Source organism: Uloborus diversus, chromosome 6 (genome assembly GCF_026930045.1).
Source record: "Uloborus diversus isolate 005 chromosome 6, Udiv.v.3.1, whole genome shotgun sequence".
Classification (NCBI taxonomy): Eukaryota; Metazoa; Arthropoda; class Arachnida; order Araneae; family Uloboridae; genus Uloborus; species Uloborus diversus.
In genome coordinates, this window is record NC_072736.1 from 26791770 (window position 1) to 26809884 (window position 18115).

An 18115-nucleotide genomic window follows, 5' to 3' on the forward strand; every position below is an offset into this window, starting at 1 on the left:
TCAAAGCGTCTCTCGTTGCAGAAAAAGCAATTTTGTTTTCCTATACTTTTTTGTATTATTACCTTATTTCTATGTATTCGTAGTAAATGAAATCTGCATACAATATTTTTAGTACAAATTTATGATATTGCCTTGAAAACAAAATTTTTTACCTTGAAAAGTACTTAAAAAGTGCTTGAATTTTTTTCTGCCTAAAGGGTATGAACCCTGTTTACTTTTATAACTAAGTTGTATTCTTCTTTTATATGTTTTGAAATTAACTAATTGCTTTTTTTTTTTCTTTTTTCCCTTGTATTTCAAAGTTGTTTGTTACAAAAGCAATCTAAGATTTTTTTTGTTTCATACTGAAATCATTTGAAATAAAGTTAACTTGTGTACTAAAGTAAATATCTTATTTTTTATTGTTAAAATGCCATATTCATTCATTAAAACCTATGTTCTTGATTAGAGAAAAACTTCCTATGAATGGATGTCAAATGGTTTCATCTGTTTTGCATAAATATGTCAATTAGTTACATAAGAATAACTACATTACTTCTATTCTTTCACTATTACTCGTTATTCTTGCAACAATTATTATTTTGTTTGAATATTTAGTTCAAAATAATTTCAATTACTTTTTAGTTCTATCATAAATACACATGTTTTTAAAAGTAATTTTTACAGTTTCTTAAAATTCTTATGCTAAGTAGTTTCTGGAAGTAAAGTATTTTTTTTTAACTTTCTATAATCTTTCCATGTATAAAAATTTAATATACGGTTTTGTAGGTTCCCCCCCCCCCCCCCCCCCCCCAAAAAAAAAAAAAAAATTGTCCTTTTTTTTTACCATTTTATTGAAAAAGTAGCATCTTTTTAAAATATATCTTTAGTTCAACAACTTTACATAACTTAAAACGTTTAAAATACTGCATTTTATACAAACATACAATGGATTTCAAGTAAAGCAAAGAAAGAAAACCATAATCATTGGTAACATAAATAAGGGAAATTTGATGAACTTAATCAGGGAAAAGTCAGGGAACTTTTTTTCACAGTTCCTGTCGCCACCCTGTTTTAGACACGTATATAAGTTTTATCCCTTTTAGTACCGAGCATTTATATGAAAAAATAAGGTGTAGTTTCATGAGGGTAAAATATTTCTGGAATACATTTACACTAAAAAGAATAAAATAACAGATTTTTTTAAAAAGTACCAAGCACTTTTTATAATGCACTCAAAAGGACAAAATAACTTTTCTGTGTCAGAAAGGACAATTTACGAATTCCTGTAGTTTTCGAAAATTCCAAGAAAAGGACACCACAAACGAAGAAAAGTGCGGTTCTAGTCATTTCAAACCAAACTTTCCCAATAAGAAAAATATGCATGTTTCAACACTCAAAGTTATGATTGAAAGGTAGATAATGATAATATATATAAATTCTCTTCATGACTTGAGCCGCACTTTTCTTCGTTTGTGATGTCATTTTCTTGGAATTTTCGAAAACTACAGGAATTCTTAAATTGTCCTTTCTGACCCAGAAAAGTTATTTTGTCCTTTTGAGTGCATTATAAAAAGTGCTTGGTATTTTTTTAAAATTCTGTTATTTTCATCTAAACGAATTACTAATAAGCTAAATTAATTTTTTGTTTTTACTGAAAAATTAGTTCAAATGTGGTAAACTAAATTTGTTTTATTAGCACATATCATTTATCTGCTCATCAAACGAATAACTACTTTTTATAACCAATGTTTTATCTCATTTTCAGATACATTGAACTTTTTTATTGTCTCTCGACAAGTGCGATATAACGAGGGATTACTGTAATATATTTAATATACATAAATACTTAATATATTACAAAAAAAGTAGCAAAATACAGTTGGCTCTCTGTTTAAAGACTTTCAAGGGACACAAAAAATCGTCCTTAAGTAGAAACCATCTTCAAATAGAATGCTTTTAACATTATAGTGGACCATCTGGGACCGTGAAAAGCCTTCGTTAAATAGGGAAAGTGGTTAAATAGAGTGTCGTTAAAAAGAGAGCCAACTGTATAATAAAAATTCTATTTTTTTTCTGCCAAAGAATTGTTTCTCATTGAATCATTGAATGCATCCTTTTTTTGCTGCAGGCTGAGCAGGAGGACAACAAGAGCGAGGCCGGGTCAGACCAAGAATCTGATGGGGGCGTGGCGGAAGATGAAGCAGAAGAAGTGACGGAACAGGAGGCAGCTGCAGAAGAGCCAGAGGGGGAAGAGGAGCCTGAAGGGGAGGATCTGGATGAAGAGGATGAGGAGGTGAGTTGTGCTTATCTCTTATTTAAACAAATTCTACTTATTTGTCCCCTTGTTTATGAAAACCTTATTTTCATTGACTGTTTACCCGCCAATGTTCCAAAAATGGAACATGATATTTAACTAAAAATTTGCCAAGAAATAACTTTTAAATGAACAAATTTTTATCAATACTTTAAGTCTTATTTTGAAGTGCTATTTGGTTGTTGGTATATTAATGTTTTTTTAATTGCAATTTTTTAAAAATCAGTATTTTTCTAGTGTTCTGCAGCTTTTTCTCATAAAAAATGAGCTTTTTCAGAAAATGTGATGATATTTAATTTATTTGTAAAAAATATTTCAATGTATGATTTAAAAATGCTTGTAGAAATGTACAATGATATTTTTGAAAGATATGCCCTTTCAAAATAGCATATTTCAATTTTGGAACATGGGCGCTTTCAGGGAGTCAAACTTCTGGGAATCGAATTGCTCATCTCTAAGGCGTAAATTTCAAGTTTCATAATATATCATTTTTTTATCTTTTCGTTTTGAATGTACTCTTATGTGGATGTTTGCAAAACCAAATAAGTTTGTATTTTAAAAAGTTTCAATAGAAAAGATTAATACTATCAGAGCTAGAAATTAAGAAAATGTAGCAACTGGTCCATGAGACTAGTAGCTAAAAGATTTTACTGGTCCGAGCAAACTTTTACTGATTCCGAAAATGGCATTGGATGTTTATTGCAATGCAAGCTACTGACAACAACGCAAAATTTCCACTTTTTTCCGGGTAATTCGTAATTATTTTCTGGAAAAATGCAAAATTTTATCTCCAGAACATTTTTTTAATTGTAATTGATTTAGACGCTTATGTGCTAAAATCTGACTATTTTGTCTTAATTTTAGTTTTTTAAGAATTAATTATTTATAACTACTTTTATGCTACAAATTCAAAAATCTACTCATTATCTTAAACTTTTTACTTAGTCGCCATATTTGGTCGTTGGCGAGATGGAAGTAGACAAAAAATTACAAACACATAATTAGATGTTTATCTCAATTATCTATTGAAAGCAACGTCTATTGAAAGTAAATGTGCAAAAAAGAAAATTTAAATTTTAATGCAAGCATCCTTTATATGCAAAAGAAAAAAAAAACTGATTATTGGCCTTGACCTATGATTGACGGATGTTGATTTTTATTAGAATGCATTGTATGGTATGCCCATCGATGCAACATAGTTAATCATATTTATACTGAAAAATAGCTTTGTACTTTGCTCAATATGTTTTGTGTTACATACTAATAAGAAAATAAAAAGAAAAGAATCGTAAACCAAAAGCGAAGAAAGATTGCTACCAATTACAGCGAAACGCTAATATGCATGACATGTGGCAGCAAAGAAATGCTAAAATATGTTGAAAGCACTTTGCTTTTAACAAATAGTAAACAAATGAAAACAATTTTGAACAAAATGTTAAAAAAAAAAAAAAAAAAAAAAAAAAAAAAACTTGTGACAGAATTTTTTTAAAGAAAAAATCCAAGTTTTTTTTTTTAATTTTACATGTGGAAAAGTTTTAGTTCTTACGCATTGCTACTTTGAACAATTTTGACTATTTTGAAAATATTGTTACTTAAACTTAATTTTGAACAGGGTTGGATTTTTTTCCGGCAAAAAGGTATTTTTGCCGGGACAGTGGAAAAAACCATGGCAAAAATGGAAAAAACCGGCAAAAATGGAAAAAATGGCAGAAACCTAGTTGCAAATAAAGTAGCATTATATTGTTAATCAAGAAATAGTGACAATATAATATAAATAATGCCCTTTAATATTTTAGTTATGTCTCTCCATGTTACTTCTAATTTATAAGGTGAAAAATAAACAAAAAAAAAATGTTGGGATTGCAAAAATTAAGATTTTAAATGTTTGCTAAAACAATTTTTTCAGAATGAGCTAATTCCTTCAATGCTAAAACAAGGAATGTTTACTTAAGCTTAGTAAATTAATAAAAAGATTGAATTCTAACTATATGTATATATATATATATATATACATATATTAATCACTTTTTTTACCCCACTAAGATTTTTAAGCTATTTAATTAACAACAGAATATTTACTTGAATATAGAAAAATATTAACTTTTCCTCACTAAAGAAATACTGCATTTACATGCAGTACAGTACCTAAAGATTTCTGCACACTAGTAGCAACTCTTCAAATGTGTCCTGCAAGTTCTGCTGCAATAGAGAGATATTTCTCAAATTTTTCTTTTGTACAATCAAAAATACGAAACCGTTTGTTAGTTGCTTCTCTCATGAAGCTAGTTTATTGCTATGCCATGCTTAAACAACAAATAGGTTTTGATGAAGATGGTATAGACTATGGTGATTTAAGTGATATTTCCATCTAAAGAAATGTGTATTTTGCTTTTTAATTACTTTTATTTCTTTTATTTTATAGTTGTATCTAGATTAAGTATACTTTATATAGATATTTAGTATTCTGTAAAAAATGCTATAATAAACAAGCTATATTACATTTTCAATGTAAGTTATTTGTCTTAGATGTTACAAAGTGAAATTTTGTGTTAATGTTTAAAAATTTAGAAATAAAAATGCACCATAACTTTAAAAGTAAGTTAAACCTTAAATTTTTTTTTTAACTATAAAAATAATTAAAATTTTATCAAAATCTTTTCATGCTTTTACTTTTATATAAAAGGAAAAAAAAACTGTCCGTAAGTTGTTAACACAATCTATTTTTGCCACTTTGGCAAAAACCTATTTTTGCCGGGCGGTAAAAACCCGTGGTTTTTTCCATGGTTTTTTCTGCCCCCGGCAAAAACTTGCCAACCCTGATTTTGAATGAAGTGAGTAACCTGGAATTTTCTAAAAAATAACCTGGAAAAGTCAGGGATTTTTTTTTTAAACCAAAAGTGTATGAACCCTGTATTACTTTTTTTTAATTCTTTGTCTAAACAGTTTTATGTTTTGCTTTAAAGGTCGTTCCGATCCAATTTGATTCCCAATTAACTCTAACAACATTTATTCTGAAAATCATCAAAATAGGAAGACAAATTAATTAATTTAAAACTTGAAAAGGCAACTTGTTTTTGACCGTACAAAGCCCCCCACCCCTCCCGCGCCCCGTTTTATCATTCCTTTGCCAAAATCAATGTTTCATGGTGACCCATAAATCCTGTATTTCATTAAAAATGCTATACATCATTAAAAATAGAAAGAAAAAACTATATTTCTATAAACTATATCTTATATTTCTGCTGTGATGTGGATGTTAATACTCGCGATCAATTAGGAATACGTTCCATTGAAATTCGTTTAAACAACGGGGGCTAGTTTCTATTTATTCGAATAACTGTTGTAATTTTAAAATCTTCAATAGCATCAGATTAAAATATAAGCCAAATAGTCAGTCCTTTGATCGTTTTCCCTTCATAGTCATCCTAACATGGAGACGCTGCGTATGAAACGTAGTCGCCATGTTTTTCCATACTCTTAGTTCAAAAAAATGCAAAAAGAATGTTTTTTTTTTGGAAATATATTCTTGGTAAATGCCAATTTGTATATTACTGAAGTAGGTTTGTAGTTAATCATTTTTATGCCAAAAAAAAAAAAACAATTGAATATTTGAAAAAATTCAAATCATATGTTTATCTAATATTTTTTCTTTTCCCTTCGTGCTAATTTTCTTGTATTTAATTCTTTTCATTAAACTAATTAACTGTAAATTGCATGTTGATTTTTACTACCATGGCGTTTGCAATGATTTACAAAAAGATTTTAAAGGAATTTGTTGTTGTTTTTATGGGATTTTTTTTTCCTCACTGTGGGACCATGGTATTGTGTACACTACTTTATTTTTGGTTTAATGATTTTTTTTTTTAAATGGATGGAATGAACCATTTGCTTCAGGAGCTCCCAACCTTCACCCAATGCTTCTTTTATTTCCATGATTAATATAATTTATATTTCTCATTTGCATTCTTTTAGCACCACTTTCATAATATTTGTTTCAAAAAATACAAATTGAACCCCCCCCCCCCCCATTCTCGTACTAGAGTGCTGTTTTCGAAACCCGGTAAAACTGGTGGCCACCAAGTTTTTTGAGTCTAGTGGCCATTGGCCACTTGAAAATTTTCTGAATCTGGAGGTCTAGTTATTGACACTAGTTGTCTGTTTGTAGTAAACAGACAACTTCACTTATTTCCAACGCTGCACGAATCAGTGTCAGCAATTTGAAGATTCCAAGGGCTACAGCAGCTCTATCTGTTTCGGATTTAAGAGAGCAATTAACCATATGCATTCATTGCTTCATAAATTTCCCAAAAGTTCTTCAGAGCTGTATTTAGATGGGGCACCCAACGTGTTCCACCAACTCTGGTGGGAACCAATTGTTTGACACCCAGTGTTGTGAACGCTTCCTTGAGTTCTGCTCTGTTAAGAGGGCAATTACAGTAAAATTTGTATACTTTGGAAAGCAAATTCTCCACATTATGATATACTTTAAAATTCTTCAGAGTATTTTTATAAGCTAACTCCAACCTATGTGCCATGCAGTGAAATCTTATTACATCAGGATGCTCCTTTACAATTCTGGTGCTGATCCCAGTTTGGGTCCTAGCATTGAAGCGGCACCATCTGTAACAAAGCACAACAGCCTGTCAAAAGGATCTTCTGAAGCTGGAAATGCTTCTTTACATGCATTTTGAAGAGCCAAAAAAAAAAAAAAAAATAGATTCAGCATCTGTTCTCTGTAGTGGTGCTATGTTCAAAAACTTTGTGTGGGTTTCCCCTTTTTTACAGAAAACAATATAAATCAAAAGCTGTTCTATAACTGCATTATCCGTAGATTCATCACACAATAACGAAAAACATTTCACACCTTGTAAATCACGGGAAAGCTGATGAAAACTAGTTTTTGCTATAAACTTAATAAAGTTTCTACAAGCTTTATCGTTTTGGTAGCTTTCACCAATATCCAAATTTTTCATGATATCTAACTTACACTGCCATACAAAATCAGTATACGACCTTGCGTGTTTTGCCAAGGCATGGGCAGTATGAAAAAGATAGATAAGTCTGTTCTTTTGGCACTTTTGCAAAGTTAGTAAAGCTCTGCTATCGGGGGATGTGCCTGGTGTTTCCTTGGCTCTTTCCAACATGTCAGAGATTTTGACATGCTGAATGCTGGAGGCATGGGACTTCAAAGAGTCTAAGGACGAGTTGCTTATCCTTCAAAATAACATTTATTGGTGCTAAAACTATATAAACATTAAAACAAGCGAAAGGCTACTAAAAGATTAAAGGTTTAAAAGGTTAAAAAGTAACATTTAGAAAAGTTTGCTGTCGATCAAACATACACTGCACACGCTCCAAGACAACTCCGCTTCCAACTCAGCGTGCGTGTGTTTTTCTCCACTTTGTACTCCACAGAGCCAAGTTGAATAGCACGCGCTGTTCTCTGCCAATTACCGCTGCACATATGGGTATTTGATCAATCTACGCGGTCAAAATTATTTTATGATTTATATCAACTCCAAATGAAAAAAAACAAAAAAGATGTCTCATTCATAACTATATATTACTGTTAAAATATCCAAGTTACAATAGAAAAACATGATAAAAATAAAATTTTAAAACAATTAACATGATTATCTTTTTATAATTTTATTATTGACATAATTATAGTATAATTACAAAATTAATTTATGTTACATTAGTATAATTAAAAAATTAGTTAATGTTACATTAGTATAACTATAAAATTAGTTATATTTTTTATCATTCCTCGGTTTCCGAGGATTCGGAATCGGGCATCGCCGCAGGCATTAGCAAAGCTAATGTTTCTGGCAAAACATTGTTCAGTTTTCTTCTTTTTACCATTCTCATGCTGCTAAGAAGAGAGTCTTAAGTAAGAAGAAGACGATTAAAAATGTCTCTATTGCATTATTCTGTAGAAAATTTTCTTGCAAAGTTTTGCCTGTACGCCCTGAAATGTTTATTTCGGGCTTCCGCGGCCTCTTCCGAAAGTTGCCCTATCGGCAACAATGCGTTTTTTTATCACAACTGCCCCATGGATAAGGATTTTATGCATCGTTGGTGTCATTGGATGCCAAGGATATAATTCGACGTATAAGCGAGCAGTTTCTAAAGCATATATATCGTATTTTTCAAAGTCAGTTAAATGCCCGCTCGAGATAGTTTCTAGTATGACCTTTAATCTGTATATTAAATCATAACTGATATCCGTAATTTCTGAAGCCAATTTAGGGTCTTCAAAGAATCTCCTGCTCGTGTTCCCGTCATTGGTATTTCCGAAATTAGCCTTTGGTACGTCCACTAACAAACCAGTTTCTTTTCGAAACTTGGCCAGTATTTCCAATTTTCTATCTTTTTCCATCTTTTTTTCCGCTTCGGTTTTCCTCTGATGGTACTTTTTACCTTGCAAATTATACGCGAGGTCGAGAATACTTTCGAAAATCCGAATTCTAGCATGTAATACTGAAAGCCCAAACTCTGTAGCCTCAGAGCTAATTTGTTTTGCAACATCCAATCGATTGAATTCAGTTGAAGTTGCGTTGCATATGTAGCATCGACTTGTGGATTTTGTGCCAGTTGCAGCGTTACACACCTTGCCATCTACCATGGACATGATGAAGACATGACTCACTAAAAATTTCTTCTCATTCAAGTTCACTTCTGTTGCATGTAGTGACTTTTTTGAATTTTCTATGTAACTAATTTCTTCTTCTGTAATATCAATGGTCTCTTTGACGAAGCGAAATCTTATAGAACGGCATAAACGAGGAGAAGAAGGTGTTGGATTTTGCCATAATATCCTCTCGCGTTCATTGCCACAAACTAGCCGCAAGGGAACGAAGCAGCTCTGAAATATATTCGCGTCTGAGTCATCATTAATTTCAAATTTTTGTTTAAATTGGGACTGGTGAGAGCCATCACATCTCCATTTACAAATAATTTTCAGACTTTCTCGCTCGTGTTCATTCAATCTTCTTCAAATTTCTTCCAAACTGTTACATAAACGTGTAACAGTATGATCAATCAAAGGTTGTAAATCGCATTCGGCACTGGTGAATGCTATTTTGCACGATTCTGTAGGTGGGTAACATTCTGTTTTCACTTTCTGTAAAAGGGTGTAACAAGGAAAAGACTTCTTATTAGTATTTCTTATAACTTCATATTGTTGACGAGTTAAATCGGCTTCAACAAACATTGACAACGCTTCTAATGGCGTAAGACGAGACTTTTTCTCCTTTCTTGATTCTGAAAATGATCTTTTATAATTTGTTGCTCGTGTTGGAGTGCTTGTGATGTCTTTGAGTATATCAGAAGCATCTCATTTACCACTTTTCCGCAACTCAACTTGGGCAGCATGTGTGATGATGTCTCTTTCCACAGTAGACTTGTGTAGGAGTAACATCCCGAGTCTTCCTCCTTTTTGTCCTTTCACTTGACTTTTGAAATAACTTTTGTGGTCGGCCTGGTCGACTTTGTGTAAGCACAGGAATTTCAAACGTTCCTTTTAGCCATGAATAATTGTATTTTAGAAATATGTCTTCCTTTTTATGAGCTTTTGACCACCGTTGTTTGATTTGTGATTTAAATGCCGCAAAATTGCGTTTCAAGCTCTCAGTTTGGTCTTCTGTATAATTTTCACTCAAAAGAAGTTCTTCTCTTAGAAAACTTATTTTTTGTTCAAAATTAGGCAAATTTAGTTTTTGAATGCGATCGTATAAGTATTTACGGGTTACAATTCTCACCTCTGAGATGCCTTGGGAACCTACAACCAAAATACAGTCTTGAAAATTGCTTTAAATATAAAGAAGTATTTTTGGTTGTTTTGAGAAAAATATTCAAAGTATGTATGCAATCCTTATCCGCGCTTTTCCGTGGCTAATTGTTTGATTATTTGTTACTAAGACCTTTTTAAATTTTTCAACTAATAACGATTTATGACATGATCTAACTTTATTCGTGTTTGAAATGTCTAATTAAACATAAATAATAGCAAAAAAAGTGTAACTCTTGAAATACTTAATTTCAATTTAATAATTATCAAAAATAAAGGGAACCCAAATTATTCTTAACAATAATTACCTGCTGTATGAGAATCCATCACACTTATTTGCGAAAAGTAGGTAAAGTAATAAATAATCGTTGATAAAGTTGACGTTTGTCATGGAACAATGCCGATGACTGACTCATGTACCGATTGCGACGATCAAATTTCGACTGGATGGCATAGACAAGAGGAGGGAAGGGCGGGGTGATGTTTTCACACCTGTCATCTAGAGACTCAACTAATTTTTTTGTAACCATTTAACATTCTATAAAATTGACTTTTTGGCCGCGTAGATTGATCAAATACCTGTATGTGCACTGGTTATCTGGAGTTGCAAAAGACTGAAGAAGAGTCCTGGAGTTCCACTGACCTGGAGTCCCCACAGTACTTCCCCTCCAGTGACAACGATTCACTTCATAAATATTTATGGAACCGAACACGACCCCCTGATTGTGTGGTGTAAAACTGTTGGATGGTTTTTGATGGAGCATTAGCAGGTTGTTCCAAGGATGCCAGAGTCAACTTTTCAGGTTGTACTGGAGGTGATGGGGTTGATATAGTATCCAGAACCCAAAGGAAAGCAGATTTTAGCAGATCGATACTCACAACTGCCTCCTTGCTGTTAATTTTAATGCAAAAAGTCTTTTCCTGTCTAGACACCAGCTCATAAACCCGGAGCAAGTTGACTCCAAAGACTTTCATAGGGAGTCCATCCGAAGAAACACACGAGTAGACATTAACAAGTTCTTCTTCACAAAGACACTGTTTACCATGGCACTAGTTGGCACTGGCTTTAAAGAGGATATACAGTCTTTCAGCTTGTGTACAAACTGGGTAGGGTCGAGGGCTATGCTGATGTCCATGGGCTGGAAAAACTCTCCTGGAAGATGCAAAGATGAGCCGTACACCATTTCATCAGCGGTTGCAGCAAGATCAGCTTTGTAAGCTGTTTGGAGCCCCAAAAGCACTGCAGGAAGGACCTCTTACCAATGAGTCGAAGTGTGACAGCGTAACAACAACTGCTTGAGGGAACGGTGGAACCTTTCCACCAGTCCATTAGAAGACTGATGGTAGGGTGATGTCCGAATCTTATCGATTCCCAGGAACTTTGCAAGAGACGTAAAGAGTTCGTATTCGAACTGTCTTGTTGGTCCATAGTGATGAAGTCCGGAACTCCAAACCGACAGATCCATGCTCTGTAGAACCAGGGGCGGACCGGCCCTAAACTTTTAATGTGGAAAAAAAAAATTCATGCCGGCCCCATCCAAAAAAGTTTGGCTGTAGTTTTCCAAACCTAAAAAGTTTCTAGTGTGTTTTTTCAAAAAAAAAAAAAAAAAAAGGTTCCTCCAGCAGCCTCACCTCTCTCCCCCCGCTGAAATACCAAGATTTTTTTTTTCTTTTTTCAGAAATCCTTATTTAACTTTTCATTTCAAGCAAACTAGTCGGCAGATTGATTTAAACTAAGCATACAGCAAACGCCCATAATATACAGATGATATTTCAAGGATCTAACTTTCTCAAAAATATTTGCAAGCTTAAATTGCTCTCTACGTAATAAAAAACCACTGTGAAAACTGTGTGGCTTCTTTGAAAATCCGCATTTAAGAGTATTTCGTTTATGTAAAAATGAATAAAAATCTTATTTAAAACATAAAACGTAATACATTTGAGGCAATGAGAAGCAAAGGGGTGTAAGTAGACATTTTCAAGTTTTGAGTAAAATTCGTATAAAGATTACATCCTAGGTAGGCTTTCATTGAATTTTTTCTAAATCATGCTGTACAGCGGCACCTACCAGGGCTGCTGGTACTATCTCTTGCCCCAAGACAGAGGAGGGGTCCACCTACCATTTGTACTGGTTATCTCCAAATTTTCAATTTTTCCTCTTGCATCCCTTGCTTTTCACTACCTCATATGGCCATGAGCGGTACTATTTACCCTTTAGAAAAAACTCTTTTTTTTAAGTCTTTTCTTAAAATTGTATTGTACGTATTCAAACTGATGAAAAATTTCATGTAAACCAAACGTAATAAATCCGTTTAGAATGAATACATCACAGATCATGAGACAGTGAGAACTGATCGGAAATATCGGATAAGCCCGAATTAATCTACAAAAAAAAAAAAAAAAAGAGTTTCGCCCGAAAAGTCGCCATTTGTCTCAGTGAGAAAACTGATTTTCAAAGGTATCTCTCAAAATGTTATCTAGTGAATTTATTTGTCAGGTTCTAAGAACTAAAGTGAAAATCATGGGATATACACTTGGGGTGGGGGGATTGCGGTCTCCTTCTCGACATAAATACAGTTGTAGTCAGTTGTGACTTGGAATCGAAATCGAAACGTAGATTTAGATTGCTAATAATTTTAATACAGTAGTTTATATGCATGTAAAGATGGTTATGACCAAACTCATCTCCCCTCTCCACAGAAGGCAAGTTCTGGCAGCGCTTGTGCTTTATGGTATATGTGTGGCCTATGATACATATTAACTTGCCTTTAATAATAATATTCCACTGACTCACAACGTTTTCAAGTAAGAACAATTTATTTATCAGCTTCCAAGATTTAAAGTGAAAACGAAGAAATGTATTGGGAAAAGCAATAAGATGTGCGTATTCTTTTTCGTAAGTAAATATGTTCAACTACAGTTTAACCTACGAAGATGTTCAACAAAATGAAACTCAACCGCTTAAACCAAAAATATAACTATTTATACTTCTACTGTATGCGTTTACATGCTTGCTGAAAATAAATAATAATCGAGTAACGAAAGAAAGCACAATATAGAAATGGTCCGACTTAAACCTTTTTAATGACATAAATTAAACGAAATTAATGAAAACGAAATAATATTTGAAAAAAAGTTACTCAAGAGTAATAAACTAAAAATGACAAAAATAATATTACTCTTCAAGAACCAGTAAAAATGTTTTCATACCAGACCCTAATTTCGTCAAACTGAAAAATCTAATAATAACTTTGTAAATTTCAAATTAGTGCTAAATCTTATCATTTTATTCGGAAAAATTTTATCCGAAATTTGGAAGTATGCTTTTTAACGAATTTAAACATTGCATTTATCAATTTGACACTGAATAATAACATTAAAATTGAAAAGTATATGATGATAAGATTTTTAAAAATGTAATTTTCGTACTAGTTGCAATATGGTGGTGCTACTTATGAATTAAAAAATAATGTTTCTGGGAATACTGCATTTTAGATTCGGAAAGTTTAGATTTGCCTTTAAGATTGTAACATTAAAAATATAAGTAAAAATAGATATATTATTACTTATATTTTAAATTATATTTATGATTAAAATGGGCAAAAACACTTAAAGCAATCACACTTATCAATCTAGCTAAGAAAGAAAAATCTGTAAACAAGCATTACAAATCAGTTAACAGGAAAAAACTTCAAAAATAAAGATTTTTTGATGAAATATTATTAAATACTTAAAATATGTTTAAAGAACCTAATATTTTTTTTCTTCTATAACTTAGTGTATCCCTTTAAAAGATAGGGAAACAAAATTTTACAGTATTTAAGACATAATAATTACTTAAATTTTCCAACATTCCTTTTTAATTTTATCAAAACATTTCCTTCAAAGCATGTAACTTAAATTTTTTCCTTAAAAGTAATATATTATGAATATCCGTTAAAGACTACTTGGTACTAAAGATAAAAATAAAAGAAATCGGGAGAAAAAAACACATTTCTACAACATTAATCTTTCTTACAAAAAGTTTACTTTGTTGAGCAACAACATCAATGGTATCTTTTGAATCTATTCGATTTAAAATGTCCTTCTCTACAGACATCAACATGAGAGCTTCTAAATTTTCTTGTGAAACGGTTAGACAAAAAATCATGAGTTTAAAAAAGAAATGAATTAAGTTCAGGAGGGCCATGCACATCCTCATATCTTAGACATGCATACGAATTGTACTCAGGGCAGGTTCTGGATACCGAAATAAAACCCTTATCTCTCTTCTTCTTTTTTTTTCTTCAAGTTTAAACTGCCAAAGTTTTTTATTCTTCCAAATCCTAAATTTTATACCAAAAAAAGGGGGGGGGGAGAAAAATGCTCTGCTGTCTTTGAGAAGTACATTAATAATCTTAGTTTATTATCTCCCTTCAAAAATTTATTACTCTTGAAAAAAAAACATAAAAAATGTGTGTAACAATAAGTGGATAAAATTGGTACAGTATTTAGGCTTTAAATTAAAATTAAGTACAGTAAAATTAAGTACAGTAATGACCACCCTTGTAAGTTGACCACCTGTCTATGTTGACCTCTTTTGTCAGTAACGGAATTAGTCCTATCTTATATAATGAAGGAAAACTTCTGTAACTTGACCACCTGTCTATCTTGACCACTAATGTACGCCAAATTTGATTTGGAGTATTGTAAAAAAAAAAACTTTGTAAGTTTATCACTTGGTTTATTTTTTAAAACTTTCTTCAGTAAATTATTTTATTTTATTATTTATTAATTTATTATTACTGTATTATTATTATTATTTGATAGCTTTCCAAGAATGTTTTTAATGCTTTGATGACGAACTAGCATTTTACTAACTAAACAGCAGCATAAAGTTTATGCTGCTCTTTATTCTCCAAACTTGTTTTTCATTTGTTGTTCTATTTGAGATAGTATTTTGTACTTTGTTCAATAAAAATAGGTGTCAGTAGAAAAGTACAAAAAGTTTTCTTTCAGTTGCAATAGGTTGTGGCAATACTGGAATTGCGCTAAGGCCCGGATCTGTACATTTTGGGCCCTCTACAACAAAATGGGTAGAGCATCTCCCTAGTTGCTAAGTGTCTATTTGTAAAGTTAATAAGTCTTAATGCTAGTGTTTTTTTTTTTTTTTTAATGAGCAATCATGATTGCTTATTGTTCTCATTTGACCGTTTTTGGTGACCGTGCCTTTTTCAACTTGGACCAGGGACACCAGCACCACTGCCCACCGTCCTCTGCTGGCGGCGCGGCGCGCCTGCTCCGGTTTTGAGCTATCCGATCTCCTGGTCGGAGGCGTCCATGTCCTACACACACGCACGTTCACACACATACACACACACGACTTCGCACACATACATTCACACACGCCTACGTGCATACACACAGGTCTACGCACACACACAACTATGCACACGTAGGAGGAGAGGCAGGCTTGGGGGGGACAGGAGCCGTTTCTAGAAACAATAACTCCAATGAGTAGGGTCCTGTCTCAGTTCGTGATTGCGAAAAACATAATTTGGATTCAAAATTTCAGAATTGAAATTATTATTATTATTATTATTATTATTTTTTTTTTTGAGCAATCACGATTGCTTATTGCTTTCATTTGACCGTTCTTTTGGCGTCCAGTTCCTTTTTCAGCTTGGGACACCAGCACCACCGCCCGTCGATTTCCGCAGGCGCGGCTGTCCCCCGGTCCTGAGCTATCCGCTACTCCTGGTCCATGTCCAGGCACGGTAGGCATCCATATCCTACACACACACATACAAAAACACGACTTCACACACATACACTCACACACGCTTACGTGCATACACACAGGCCTACGCACACACACACAAGCCAACACTTACACACACAAACCTACACACACACACAACTATGCACACGTAACCGCCCAAGAGGAGGGGCAGGCTTGGGGGGACAGGAGCCGTTTCTAGAAACAGTAACTCCAATGAGTAGGGTCCTGTGGCAGTTCGTGATTGCGAAATACATAATTTGAATTCAAAATTTCAGAATTCAAATTAAATTTCTTTTTTTTCTTTTTTTTTTTCTTCAATTTCTAGGGCCGTCAGCCCTCTTGAGGAAGTGAGCCCCCCGCACTGCGGGTACGCAGATATGGGCTTGCTAAAGAGCCCTTCTGGCTTATTTCTGGTGCAAGGGATTAAGATATAGGACATTTTAATTTTGCCTTCATGAACTGAGAGAGTCGAACTTGTTGCTCTTTGGGCTGTAAGTGTTACATAAAGAGCCTTCAAAAAGAAAGTTTTGAACTTGAAATGAATAAAAAATATGAAATATTAAAATAAATTGAAAAAGGAGAAAGCCAGAGAAAATTAGCTGGCACATATGGAATTTCTAAAACTACGGCGTCTAATATAGTTTAAAGCAAGGAAAAAATAATAAAACTATTTGAATAGTATTTTTAATTATGGTTTCACTTTCAATAATGTTGAACAATGAAAGTTAGTTGAACAGAAAGAATAATAAAGGTGAATTCCTCGAAAAATGAATACACGGTACGAGAAATGACAAAAAATATTTCAAAAAATCATTACTGCCCTTTATAAGTTGACCACCAAAGTACTGCACCGCGAGAGGTCAACTTACACAGGTTTCACTGTATGCAAAAGATACCTAATATCGATTTTACGTTGCCCTAAAATTTGCTTTTTTCCATGGAAAAAGGTAAGGGGGGCGACGGATAAAAAAAATGTTAGAAATCACTGTTTTAAATATTTATACTGCTTGTACTTTTATAAATTTTATCTTTGCTAAACGAAAATAGATGAATTGGACGGTGTTATACAAAAATGAGTTATCCAACAAAAATTTTCAAGAAAATAATGAGTTATTCACATAGGTTGGCAGATAAACTGATACATTACGGGGATACAAAGACGATTTAAGCCAAATTCTATTTTAATATGCCATCTATGAAGTTCAGTTTAGAACTCAATTTACTCAAAAGTACTTGCTTGGTGGGTTGACCCATTTTTGTGTAACACCGTCAATTTGTTATAATTATAACGGATAGTTCAAGTTCTTATTATTTAAAGTGCTGATGAAAAAAAAAATTAAAAAACACATGATGATTAAAAATATTAAACCTAAAAAAAATTCTTGTCACCGTTGGATTTAAAACACATGCAATCCCATTGAGCAGTCAACACGGTGTATAACAAATGACTCGTTTTTTTTTTCTCGGAGATGAAATTGAGGAGTTCTCAAAATTATCTAATTGTTTGAGAAAGTCGGGGATCTATCTATTGCAAAGTGCTGGGAAACATTTAAAAAAAACGATGGATGAAAAGGAAAAAAAAAGCTTTTTAGCAGACGTTTTGCTCCTATTCATTCTATTCTTCTTCGGACGAAGACCACCCAACAAAGACATTGTTTCGTTTTCCCTACGTAACAAGATACGGTAATAGTTAGGCAAGAACAGAGTAACGTCCTGAGAGTGACCGTTGGAAAAGGAGGGGCCGTCCTCCTCTCCCTCCCCCTCCCACCCAAAAAAAGAGCAGTTCTGGCTGCAGCCCTCGACACAAGAACGGCCGGCCTAGCTAAGAACTTTTTTTTAAAATAAAATTGAGGAAAACGGCACGTACACATTAACACATTGAATGCACAGAAAACGGCCCGAGTTAAGGACGGCCCATGTGGAATTTTCCACATCTCACACGTGGCCAGTCCGCCCCTGTGTAGAACTGTCGTGCTACTGTGTCTGCAGAAATATTAACCAAAGAAACGGCTTCTGGCCAACAAGTATAGCGGTCAACACATGTTAACAAATAATGGTGTCCATTCAAAGGGAGTGAGTGGTCCAATGAGGTCGACATGGATGTGGCTAAACCATTGTGAAAGCAGATTGAAACTTTTCAGAGGGCTAACTGTATGTTGGTGCACTTCAGACGTCTGGCACTGAATACAAGCACGAGTCCATCTGCTATGTCCTTGTGCATCCCGGGCCAAACGAAATTTTCTGTAGGAGTTTATGCGAAGCTCTA

General features: G+C 33.3%; 1 protein-coding gene across 1 annotated transcript in view; it reads left to right on the forward strand.

Annotated features, from left to right (window-relative positions):
- LOC129225217 (transcription elongation factor SPT5-like) overlaps positions 1–18115 on the forward strand; it is an 82655-nt gene that overhangs the window by 18493 nt on the left and 46047 nt on the right. Inside the window, exon 3 of the mRNA XM_054859786.1 lies at positions 2111–2275. Coding sequence (XP_054715761.1) covers positions 2111–2275 — 165 coding nt within the window. The remainder of the gene's footprint in view (positions 1–2110; positions 2276–18115) is intronic.